The 12,352-nt window shown below is 38.4% G+C and overlaps 6 protein-coding genes across 6 annotated transcripts; 3 read left to right on the top strand and 3 right to left on the bottom strand.

Annotated features, from left to right (window-relative positions):
• Window positions 1-61: 61 nt before the first annotated feature.
• Window positions 62-928, bottom strand: BRETT_003134 (uncharacterized protein; the record flags this gene model as incomplete). The annotated part of the gene is made up of 1 exon (XM_041281647.1): window positions 62-928. One exon carries the CDS (start codon window positions 926-928, stop codon window positions 62-64), a length of 867 nt encoding a protein of 288 aa, XP_041139438.1.
• A 1,165-nt stretch (window positions 929-2,093) lies between these two features.
• HEF3 (Translation elongation factor EF-3) lies at window positions 2,094-5,231 on the top strand (the record flags this gene model as incomplete). The annotated part of the gene is made up of 1 exon (XM_041281646.1): window positions 2,094-5,231. The coding sequence occupies one exon, from the start codon at window positions 2,094-2,096 to the stop codon at window positions 5,229-5,231; it is 3,138 nt and encodes a 1,045-aa protein (XP_041139437.1).
• Window positions 5,232-5,502: 271 nt separating this feature from the next.
• On the bottom strand, window positions 5,503-6,183 carry BRETT_003132 (uncharacterized protein; the record flags this gene model as incomplete). Its single annotated transcript, XM_041281645.1, has 1 exon — window positions 5,503-6,183. One exon carries the CDS (start codon window positions 6,181-6,183, stop codon window positions 5,503-5,505), a length of 681 nt encoding a protein of 226 aa, XP_041139436.1.
• Window positions 6,184-6,416: 233 nt separating this feature from the next.
• On the bottom strand, window positions 6,417-7,910 carry BRETT_003131 (uncharacterized protein; the record flags this gene model as incomplete). The annotated part of the gene is made up of 1 exon (XM_041281644.1): window positions 6,417-7,910. The coding sequence occupies one exon, from the start codon at window positions 7,908-7,910 to the stop codon at window positions 6,417-6,419; it is 1,494 nt and encodes a 497-aa protein (XP_041139435.1).
• A 569-nt stretch (window positions 7,911-8,479) lies between these two features.
• On the top strand, window positions 8,480-9,190 carry BRETT_003130 (uncharacterized protein; the record flags this gene model as incomplete). The annotated part of the gene is made up of 1 exon (XM_041281643.1): window positions 8,480-9,190. The coding sequence occupies one exon, from the start codon at window positions 8,480-8,482 to the stop codon at window positions 9,188-9,190; it is 711 nt and encodes a 236-aa protein (XP_041139434.1).
• A 1,767-nt stretch (window positions 9,191-10,957) lies between these two features.
• BRETT_003129 (uncharacterized protein) lies at window positions 10,958-12,106 on the top strand (the record flags this gene model as incomplete). The annotated part of the gene is made up of 1 exon (XM_041281642.1): window positions 10,958-12,106. The coding sequence occupies one exon, from the start codon at window positions 10,958-10,960 to the stop codon at window positions 12,104-12,106; it is 1,149 nt and encodes a 382-aa protein (XP_041139433.1).
• Between the last annotated feature and the right edge of the window lie 246 nt (window positions 12,107-12,352).

The following is a 12,352-nucleotide window of genomic DNA, read 5'->3' as shown; positions in this document are numbered from 1 at the left end:
ACTTAAAAAAGAAATAAATATGTTAACATCTTAAAAGGAAACATCCAATCAACCAGATACATCATAGCATCCTATTAATAGTTGTTGAAGTACAATCATCTAATTTGTTAATATGCTTCCACCAATCAAAGAGATAAGATTCACAAATAAGTTTAAACCAAGGTGTAAACTTAAGATCCTTGCATTTGAACATTTCTTTCAATTCCTCGGCACTGACGTACTTATAAGCCTTAACTTCATTAGGATTTGCTTGAACCTTTCCATCAGATTTGACAAACAATATATAATCTATTTCGTGCTCTCCCCAACCACCATTACTAGGGGACATATAATGAATTCTTGTTAAAAATTTGAAATTAGAGGCAGGAACGTACTCAGGTTCTATTCCGAGTTCATGCTTAAGCTTTCTAACTGCAGCCGACTTAACTCCCCTGATTGCAGTGTCCAAGGAATGAATGTTAGTTCCATTCATCGAATCCATTGAAAAGCCGAGTTCGGATGGCACACAGAGTGGATGCGAACAGCAGGTATTAGTCCACATTTGCGGGAAAGTAATTTTCTCATCTGCCCTTTGTTGGAGAAGAAGCCTATTCTGAGAATCAAACAAAAAGACGGAAAATGCCCTATGTAGAAGGCCCTTTTCAATATTTTTCATAATATGACATAATTTCTTCGTTCCTGAACCTATAGGAATATCGTTATAGTCTAGGACAATACAATTCTCTGCCATCAATCGAATTTGTTCTTCATCATGACCAGCAAACAAAGAAGATGAACCAACAACATCTGTCGTTTTCTCATAATCAGAATCCGATCGTTTCTCTCCAGTTGTTCTTTCAAGAGGTATCACATCAGGAAATCTTTCAAAAATGTCATCTTTTGATAAAGACTTTACTAATTTGTGGTACGGAGTTAGCTCCTGAGTCATTATGCAATGATAGGTTGGTCTGTAATTATACACTAAGAGCGACAAGAACACAATTAAAGCAATCAAAATTAAAATGAGTGATAGTTGGTCTTTATTTTAAAGTCTTTAAAATATATCAGGGAAGTAAGCAGTTTCCGCTTTTATTCGATTTATATTAGTTGGAACAGATTGGTAAATATGAAGAATTTATTGATAAAGTTTTGCTTGAGGTGAGAAACTTTTTTTTTTGTGTGAGCAGGCGTCGCGAGAAGACTGATATCTAAGATAGGGGTCGTCGATATATGCTATTTCTTTTTACATTGGATTCAATTAAAAATTCATAGCTGTGAGAGTTGCAATGACTGACCTCATTTAACTTAGTAAAAAATACCACAAAATCTTAAATGCTTCCTTAAATTATGTGTTCAACTTGATACAAGAATGGATCTTTAAAATTTATGTATCCTAAAGAGAATTTAACGTAATAGTATAAACATCATGCAAGAATCCTAAACATATTGATCACGTGACACGTACAGAACTTTGAACTCCGGACGACAGACTGTGCAAACACAGCCAGCCCTACAACGTCGTTATCCAGGAATTTACAAAAAAAATAAGTCGTGGAACAATCAATTAACCAGTTTGTAGGAAGTCAGAGATTATGCTGAATAACCGCGAAGAAAAAAGGAAGGAAAATTTTATTACCAGCCGAATAGTATTTGTCCATAACAATTGTTTCTAAGATCCCAGGATACAACTTAGTAACATGACGATTCCTTAAAAAATAGCGGCCAAATTGAAACATCCTGTATCATTTTTAAGACCTCACAGCTGCTCCTGGCTTGGAATTGTCCATGTCGTACACTAAATACAAGATAATATTTGAGGATCTTCGTTTTAAATCAAGAGGGCGTGCTTAATTAGGTGTTTACAGCGATATGGGAGCAGAGACAATAGGAGTTTAAGATTTCTAAAAAATTTTCCTCTAACTGAAAAATTTTTCTGCAAAGGGAGAGAGAAAAAAAGAAAGAGAAAAATTTTTTTCACAACCTTTATACAAAGCAGTTTCAGCCCTTTTACTCGATTTTACTATACGGTCCTAACTGCGATCTTCTTACCTTGGACTCTGTATATAGAGACAATCCTCTAGGTTGGACTTGAAGTATCGGACATAACAAGCAAAATGGCTGATTCCAATCAATCAGAGCAAGTTTTGGATGAATTGTTTGAGAAGCTTTCCTTGGCTTCTCCAGATGAATTGCACGATGTTGCTGCCAACGTTTCTTCATTTTTGAATGGACCTATTGTTGAGCACGATGTTCCTTTTGAATTCTTCCAAAAGTTACAGAAGGCTATCGACAACAAGAAGACTTCAGCGAATGCTCTTAGCGCAGTTGCTCATATTGCTAATGAGAAGGATCTTTCCCCTTCCGTTGAGCCATACGTTGCCAATGTTGTTTCCAGTGTTTGCAAAAAGTGCGGTGACAAGAATGAACTTTTGAGAGAACGGGCCGAGAAGGCTCTTTTGGCTATTGCTAACGCCATTACTCCCTTCTCACTCAAATTTATCTTGCCAAAGATCACCGAGTCTCTGTCATCTACGGGTAGATGGCAGGAGAAGATTGCCGACCTTAAGGCCATTTCCGTCTTCGTCGACACTGCTAAGAATCAACTTGCCCTTAGAATGCCTGAGTTGATTCCAGTTCTTTCCGAGGCTATGTGGGACACTAAGCCTGAGGTTGAGAAGGCTGCCACCGAAACTATTTCTAAGTGTACTGCTACCATCGACAACAAGGATATTGAGCCTTTCATTCCTAAGTTGATTGATTCTATCAGAAACCCTGATGATGTTCCAGAGACTGTTCACGCTTTGGGTGCAACTACTTTCGTTTCTGATGTTACTACTGCTGCTTTGTCTATCATGGTTCCATTGCTTTCGAGAGGTTTGGCTGAAAGAGAGACATCTATCAAGAGAAAGTCTGCTGTTATTATTGACAACATGTGTAAGTTGGTTGAAGATCCACAGATTATTGCCCCATTCTTGCCAAAATTGTTCCCAGCATTGAAAGCTAATATGGATACCATCGCTGATCCAGAGGCCAGATCCATTACCAACCGTGCTATTAACACTTTGAGACGTGTCGGTGCTATTCCATCGGATGATTCGATTCCAAAGGTTTCTAATGCAGGTGATATTAGCGTGAACTTGAAGATTTTAAAGAAGATTGTCGGAAAACAGCCTGCAAGGTTTGCCATTGTCGAAGATTACGTTGCTGCCATTGCAGGTGACTTGATCGACGAGAGAAAGACAAACTTTGATACATGGAATGGCCTTTTGAGTCCATTCTTGACTATCTTCCTTCACGAGAAGACTGCTCACGAGACTATCGAAACTTTCCGTAGTACTTCCGTTGAAAACATTCCAAAACCTCCTGTCTTTGAGGAAGAGGAGGACGACGGTGAAGATCTCTGTAACTGTGAGTTCTCTTTGGCTTATGGTGCTAAGATTCTTTTGAACAAGTCTCAGCTTCGTTTGAAAAGAGGTAGAAGATACGGTCTTTGTGGTCCTAACGGTGCTGGTAAGTCTACTCTACTGAAGGCCATGGCTAATGGTCAGGTTGAGGGTTTCCCATCCCAGGATGTTCTCAGAACTGTCTACGTTGAGCACGATATTGATGGTACTCATGATGAGACAAGTACTACCAACTATATCTTTGAGTACGAGAGAGTGAAATACAACAAAGAACAGATCAGATCTAAGCTTAGAGAGTTCGGCTTCTCTGAGGAGATGTTGGACATGCCTATTGTCGAGTTGTCTGGTGGTTGGAAGATGAAGTTGGCTCTTGCAAGAGCTGTCTTGGAAGATGCTGATATTCTGTTGTTGGATGAGCCAACTAACCATTTGGACCACGTTAACGTCGACTGGTTGATCAACTACTTGCTTCACTGTGGTATTACGACTGTTGTCGTTTCCCACGATTCCGGATTTTTGGACAAGACTGTTCAGTACATTATCCATTACGAGGGATTGAAGCTTAGAAAGTACAAGGGTAACATGTCTGAGTTTGTCAAGAAGGTTCCATCCGCTAGATCTTACCAGGATTTGAGTGCTACTGACTTGGAATTCCGCTTCCCTAAGCCAGGTTACTTGGAAGGTGTTAAAACCAAGCAAAAGGCTATTGTCAAGGTGCATGACATGACTTTCCAGTACCCAGGTACTTCTAAGCCTCAACTGCAGCATGTCACTTTCCAGTGTTCGTTGTCTTCTAGAATTGCCATTATTGGTCCTAACGGTGCTGGTAAGACCACTTTGGTTAATGTTTTAACAGGTGAGCTTCTTCCAACATCTGGTGATGTTTACATTCACGAAAACTGTCGTATTGCTTACATCAAGCAGCATGCTTTCTCTCATATCGAGAGTCGTTTGGACATGACTCCATCTGAGTACATTCAATGGAGATACCAAACAGGTGAAGATCGTGAGACTATGGACCGTGCTAACAGGAAGATTAACGAAGAGGACAAGCAGGGTATGAACAAGATTTTCCACATTGAAGGTACTTCAAGGAGAATTGCCGGTATCCACTCTAGAAGAAAGTTCAAGAACACGTATGAGTACGAGTGTTCGTTCTTGCTTGGTGAGAACGTTGGTATGAAGAGTGAGAGATGGACTCCAATGTCTTCGGTCGACAACGCATGGATTCCAAGAGGTGAATTGGTTGAGAGTCACTCCAAGATGGTTGCTGAAGTTGATATGAAGGAAGCTCTTGCCAACGGTCAGTATAGAGCTTTGACCAGAAAGGAGATCGAGGCGCACTGTGCTTTGCTCGGTTTGGACCCAGAATTGGTTTCCCATACAAGAATCAGATCTTTGTCCGGTGGTCAGAAGGTTAAGTTAGTTTTGGCTGCTTGTACTTGGTTGAGACCTCACTTGATCGTTTTGGATGAGCCAACCAACTATTTGGACAGAGACTCGTTGGGTGCTTTGTCCAAGGCTTTGAAGAGTTTTGAGGGTGGTATTATCATCATTACTCACTCTTCTGAGTTCACCAAGGGTTTGACCAAGGAAGTTTGGACTGTTCAGAATGGTACTATGACTCCTTCTGGTAATGACTGGGTCCAGGGACAGGGTTCCGGACCAAGAATTGAAAAGAAGACTGATGAGGGTCCTAAATTCGATGCTATGGGTAACAAGATCGCTACCCAGCATAAGAAGAAGAAGTTATCTTCCGCTGAGAGAAGAAGAAAGAGAAAGGAGAGAATGAAGAAGAAGAAGCTGATGGGTGATGACTACGTCTCGGATGAGGATGATGACTTGTAATTGCCGTTGCAGTTATAATTCATTTTCTGCTAGAGACATCTTACTACTTGTTATTGAAGTGAATTTCCAAATTTTTCATACTTCTTTGTAATCTTTGTTTTCACCGTTATAGGTTCATAATAAATTTAAGTTTTAAAATTTTTAATCGTCCTTTATTTTATCAGTAAGACCAGAATTATTTGTTAATTAAATTTATGCTTTAAAACACTATAGGGCAATAATACGTATACAATTTCCAAACAGGTTATTAACAACATAAAACCTTGATAAATTATTGTCGAGCTAAGAACTTTGCGGGCACATGGTCTAGTAGGATTGGACTATTTACAACTTCACCCTTTTTAATTTGTTCGTGCTCAATTTCATGGAAATGATGAAGTAACTCGTGCTCTACATCTTCTGCATGTTGCACATTAACATCTGGATCATTTTGAGAGTGATACTTTATCCAATGATGCTTTTCGTACTCATCCTCAAAATCGTACTCGTGACCCGAACCGAGACCAAAATCGGGAAACTCTCCACCTTCACTACTGTATCTCTTCCACTCATCTAGTGAAATTTCACCATCATTATTCGTATCAATAAGATCCATGACTTTATTAACCACTTTTTCTTTTAGTTGACGCCCAATGATCTCAGTATTGTCATGTGAACCCATACCATTACCTTCGCCAACAACTTCATCCCTTGCCAATCCATACATTCTCAAAATATCATACGCACAAAGCCGGTTTGCATTTCTAGTATCATGTAACTTGAAAACTGCCTCAGGATCCGCATCATCCAAGTCATGCTCCACTTTCATATGCCACCGCTGCCAGGAACCATCGAACTCTTGTGGAATTGGCTCCTTGTACTCAGACTCTCTGTTAACACCTTGCAGCTCTATAGATAAAGATCCTAGGGGGTACACGGTCAACAGCGTAAGAAATAAGGTTGAATATCTCATTTTGTTGCGTCTGTATATATATATATAAAGATGCAATGTAAAGAAAAAAATCAATTAATTGAAAAGTGATCTTAGTGATTTTGTATATAACAAGTTTATATGCCGAATTAAACGAATAAATAAATGACCAGTGTTTTGACAGAAAATTTCATTGGCAGCAAGAAAACGAAACGTAAGGGAGATGTTAGCTAACAAAAAAAAAAAAAAATAAATAATAATAATAATAATTGAAGTCAGCCTATTACACGCAGCTTGCGATACATGTCGTCAAGATCGTACTCATCGACGTTTTTTGCATCGTTGTCGACAGGAACGCACTCTATGCCCGCATCAGTTATAGCTTTTGTGTTAATAGGGATTCGGGATCTATCCCTTAAAAAAATAACATGTGTAATGAAGGAAGATGGTTTAACGGATTCTATGTCTATTTTGTGGTAATCTTTCTTCTTTTTGTTTTGGCCATAAAGCATGGAATATTTTAGAGCTTCATATATTGCGTTAATAAAATCAGAAGCAGACATTCCGTGAGTTTCACGATCCCAGGATCCATTCATCAAAAGAACTTTGTTTTTGGCTATTTTGTTTGCCTTTGACTGTAAGATGGCATCACCGACCCCTTGAAGAATGAGAATTGGTATAATTGAAGTCATCAGTGAGCCTATCGAATAAATAATAGTATCTGCTTCTTTAAAGCACTTTAGTACCCTGCTGTGGGCTACTGGATATATTTCTTCGCCAAACGGTGAGATATAAAAAATGCGCTTAATAGGGGAGGGAAGAGGAATCGTGTCATTTTTGTTAAAATATAGCTGAGATTTCCGTAGTTCGGGATGAATGTATGAAGGTTCTTCCAGCTCCTCATCGTTCTCATCATCATCATCATTATCGTTTGCTTTCTCTTTATTACAAGCAGAATCAATTTGATGACATAAGCTACACTTAGTATTGCCCGAGCCTACTTGATCATCCTTTACCACTTGATTCGGATGGATGATAAAATCATCAGTAAACGATGACATATTTTGAAATGAGCTCATATTTTGATCAGTAAGGGTATTTGTAGATGAACACGAAGGTAATGAAGGATGTGAAATCTGTGACTGTCCCGTTACAATTGTTCCATCAGCAAGAAGGGCACTGATATGATAGGTGAAATTGGTGTTGATACACGGCAAAACCTGAATATTTGGAGGAACTTTTGATAGACGAAGCATCAATTCAATTGAAGAGTCCAATGAGCCACAAAACAAGCGAGCGCCTGTCAAAAACATATTTCCGACACTTGCCAATTCAAGGCGGAAGTTCTTTGAGGGATTTCTTGAACGCTTTAAGATCTCCACGTGAACGTGAATAAGGAAACTACGCAATATTTGCTTGCATGGCGGATCCACGTTAGCCCACAAGGTATGTGATCCCTCTATAATCTGCTCCCATTCCTGTTTAGCCAATGCTGAATCATTTGGAAGCCGATGAGAAAGTAAATCTCTTATGCCCGAACTTTCATCTGGGATAAGTCTTGTTATCCGAGATCGAATATCACCGACAGAGCAGCCGCCTAACACACGAATAATTTCAGATGTAGATCCCCCGTTATCAGATATGGGTAAAATGTAAGATACCTTTCCCTTAGCCTTTTTATCATCGACTGAGATACTGGAAAGCTTTTGAAAAATATCTAATATTGAATTTGTGGCGGTTCCTCCGGAAACTATAGCAATACTTGCCATATTTACTCACTAATCAATATTCTCGTCGGAAATTAAGTTGTGCCGAATGACAATATACGGAGAAAGTTGTGCCTGAATGAAGAGAGAAAAAAGAAAAAGATATGATATTATTATCCGTAATAATGCAATTAGTGTGTGGGATTGTTGCTTCCTTTATGTAAGGTGCCCGGAAATACTGTTGTCACAAAAAATAGTTCAGTTTCTTTAACAATGTTACCTCGATTACTGGAAATCTGATGTAAATGATCTGGGGGTCCTGATTTCTATACTCTCAACACAAAAATTAATTAATAATTGGAGTGGAATATAAGTCAACAAATTAACTTCAGGCGGTATCGAGAGGCCGAGGGATCGCACACGCGCGCGAACGTGTTAACTGAGTACCTCAAAACGTGGTACGCGGAATCCCGTTTTTTTCCTATTGAATTTACACCACTCAGATTCGGTGAACTAATGAAATAAGTAATGTTCATAATTTCTTTCTTTTCCCATCTACCCATGCATTCTTTTTCAATTATCCATTCTTACAAAATTTGCCAAGGTTTTAACATTAATCATCGTTTATAAATATGAAAGCGCAGGGACCAAAAGCGATTGTTTTCACCGATTGGGATGGAACTGTAACTTTGCAAGATTCTAACGATTACATGACAGATACACTAGGGTTTGGATTGAAGAAAAGAAAGGATGTCGCCCAATTGATGCTTAATGAAAAACTATCCTTTAGGGATGGATTTCGTGAAATGTTACAGTCAATCACAGACAACCATCATAGCTTAGAGGATTGTATTAAAGTACTACTTAAAAATATTCATATTGACCCTGGCTTTAAAAGTTTCTTGGAATGGTGCCGTTCAAACAATATTCCGTTGTACGTGATTTCTTCTGGAATGAAACCAATTATAAATGCCTTATTAAAAAACTACATGGGTGAGAAGGATGAAAGCTATATCAGCATTATAGCAAACGATGCAAAAACAGACCCTAATGATAAATATAAGTGGGAGATAGTTTATCGGGACGAAACACCATTCGGTCATGACAAATCACGCTCTATCAACAAGATTCTTTCCAGTTACAAAGGATCGAAGCCAATGGTTTTTTACTGTGGTGATGGAATATCAGATCTCTCAGCATCAAAATGTTGTGATGTATTGTTTGCTCGTAGTGGAGAAAATTTGGTCACTTACTGCAACAGACAAAACATTCCTTACGAAGAGTTTAGTACATTCAATGATATCAAGAAAAAGATATCGGAAACTATGGAAGAACTAAACTGAAAACGACAAGTCGTGCATTTAGACAACTATATATCTTTTCTTTTTTGACGTTTAAGTGAATCAACTTTCAGCGATCACGTTTAAATAGTTCATCACTATTCTTCGTAGCGGATGCGACACCTGTCCCGGTCTTGAAAAAAATATTGAAGTACAGGAAATCAAAAAGAAGAAAAAATTTTTTTTCAGGTATAAAAGGAAGCTGAACGCCCAATTTAATAGTGCTTTTCCTCAGAATACTTTTATAAAGCTGAAGAAAACTTTTTACCTCTCTCCTTTCTCTGAACAACGCAAATCACAGCCAGACGCAACCAGTTATAGCATCCTTCCGAGGCTGAGCCTTCATTATCGTGAAGCGTTCCTGGCCATTGACAGTAATGGGTATTTGGTTTGCTAGGAGTTAGGACATTTGTTCTTTCTTTATGTCACGTGCTGGACTGAAGATTAATTATATAGTCAATCTTGGGTGCGGTGGATCATGCTAAATAGCACTTTGCTACTTATAAGGATATGCCTTCGTGCTTCCGTATGGGATTTACCGCAAGGATTGGCAATACATTTCATTGTAATTTACTGTGTTTAATTGTAAAGTAGATCGATCTTTTTCTCTATTTGCATAATTTTGGTGCCTTTTGTGACATATGTTGAACCCAGAAAATATAGTAAGTTGGAGGTTGGCCTATGCCTTTGGAAGGGAATCTAAAGGACGCGGAGCAATTTCGACGGTGGGTGGACTTTTCTAATTTGACAAACATCCCGCGACGGATCAGGTCAGCCTGGAAACGATGAAGTACAGCTAATTTTTTAAATTTATCCCGCCAGGAAGTTCCTCGGTGAAAAGCAAATTAGTAGTATTATTGTTTACTTTCCGTGTTGTAAAATCGGTGAACCATTTGTCCGTCTTACTTCTTTGCGGGGAAGAAACTTACTTGATTCTTCAGATCTACCTTTGATTATATCTGTTGAACTGACTCGTTGTGTGTTCAAATGATATGTGATTTCTTTCGTTTTTTTTTTATTAGTCATATATACATTTTAAAGGGATTTATTTACCAAGTCTGCTGAATCTGCTGCTGAAAAGCAGTGGGTTGTTCTTAAAATATTTTCCAATAGCGGGAAGTTGCCCGGATATCGAAGCGGAAAAGAGGGAGAGACGGGGTGATGAAAACTTTAAACCAATTTAAATTTCAGCAGAATTTTTTGTTAATGGCTAAAGTTAACCGGAATACCAATTTCTATTTTTCGTCATGTTATATTACAAAAATTTGCTTAATTCTCAGATTTCTTGCCGATCTAAGATCAAAGTTTTGTCCGATATATTATTATAGCTATTAGCACTTATGAATAAAAAAGCATTAAACAAAAACCATCTTTATGGCATCCCAATTTTCTGATTTCACGATTCAGTTGTTTCAACAGCATACACATAGACAGCATCAGCTCGCTCATTATTACCGGTTTTGTGCCTTACAACAGTTGAATTGAAATTTATTTTATATCTATCCCAGAGAATCATCATTTCAATATTATATATTCATGTTGTTTGCACTTTCACAGATACGAAAGATTTTACCATTTCGAAATCGACTCCAGATCCCTCCGCCATTTTTCTCTGCAAAAGGATTTAACATCCAACCTAGCGCATTATGCAAAAGTTTGCATACAAAGATAAATCACAAACTAAATGTACGTGTGAAAGTTCGTCCGGTAAACGATCTTCCACCCAAAAAAACACCCAAGTACATTGGTGGTCTGTATACGCCACAAAAAATGCTAGTTTGGCCAAATGGCCCGCCAAGAAATATCCTTATAGTCAAGAAACCTCATAAGAATCACGTTACTGAAGCTTTGCTCATTTTACTTGGCCACATTTACAAAAAATATCCGAAGTGTAATATAATATTAAAGAGGGAAGCAGCTAAAGAAATCGAACAAATTGAAAAGGATGGCAAACAGTTGACAGAGGAACGCAGTATATATACAGGCACGAACTCAGAAATTGTTGGAAAGGCTGACCTTCTCATATCACTAGGTGGGGATGGCACAATTCTTAGAGGCGTTTCGATGTTTTCAAGTGGGACTGCTCCTCCCGTACTGAGCTTTTCACTTGGTACTTTGGGATTTCTTCTTCCTTTCGATTTTAAAGATTACGAACCCGCATTGAGAAGTGTTTTTGAAGGAAAGGCAAAGGTCATGCGAAGAGAAAGAATAGAATGCCATATTATAAAAAAGAAGAGTGATGGGAACGAAATGAGTGCAGAAGAACTGGAAAAAGAGGAGGAAGAGTTTGAAGCAGAGGAGGATAGGGATGATATCACAGAATCAAACTCATATTCCATGCATTCGCTACACGTTCATGCTATGAACGATATCGTCATGCATCGTGGTGCTCTGCCAGGCCTCATCAATCTGGATGTTTTCATAAATGGTCATTTTCTAACTAGGACCACCGCAGACGGCTTGATATTTGCCACACCAACTGGCTCTACTGCATATTCATTATCGGCTGGAGGTTCTATCGTTCATCCTTTTGTTCGCTGTATCATGATTACATCGATTTGTCCTAGATCATTGTCGTTTCGTCCATTAATTCTTCCTACAAATTCAAAGATTACAGTCAAAATTACAGCCAAGAACGATTTAATCTCTGCCAACAGTGAACAAACAGATTTGTCTGGGGACATTACGGCAAAGCTGAGCGTTGATGGCATTCCTGTTACAGAGCTTGGGCCGGGAGATGAAATTCATGTTCTTTCAGAATCTGAGCCGAAGCTGAATGACAAGGAAGACATCACGGAAGCACACATAGAAAAATATATGGAAAAGGGCGTATGGTGTGTCACCCGGTCTGATGGTGATTGGGTGAACGGAATAAATGGAATGCTTGGCTTCAACACTGGCTTTCATACGAAGCCTTAATGAATATTCCATCGTAATTATTATTCTGAAAAATTCTTTCTAAATCTTTTCTACTAGTGTACAATAAAGCAATTATTTAATAAATTACACATATAATTCAGAGTACACAATCTAAAAAAAAAAAAAAATTGTAGAGATGATGATAAAGGACAAAAAAAAAAAGGAAAGTAGAAGGGAAACGAGAAGTAGAATACAAAAGAAACCAGAACCATAGCAAAGAAAGAGTAACAAGAAACAATAACTGAG

The sequence above is a fragment of the Brettanomyces bruxellensis genome, chromosome 9, assembly GCF_011074885.1.
Source record: "Brettanomyces bruxellensis chromosome 9, complete sequence".
Lineage (NCBI taxonomy): Eukaryota > Fungi > Ascomycota > Pichiomycetes > Pichiales > Pichiaceae > Brettanomyces > Brettanomyces bruxellensis.
This window is presented reverse-complemented; position numbering and strand designations above follow the sequence as displayed.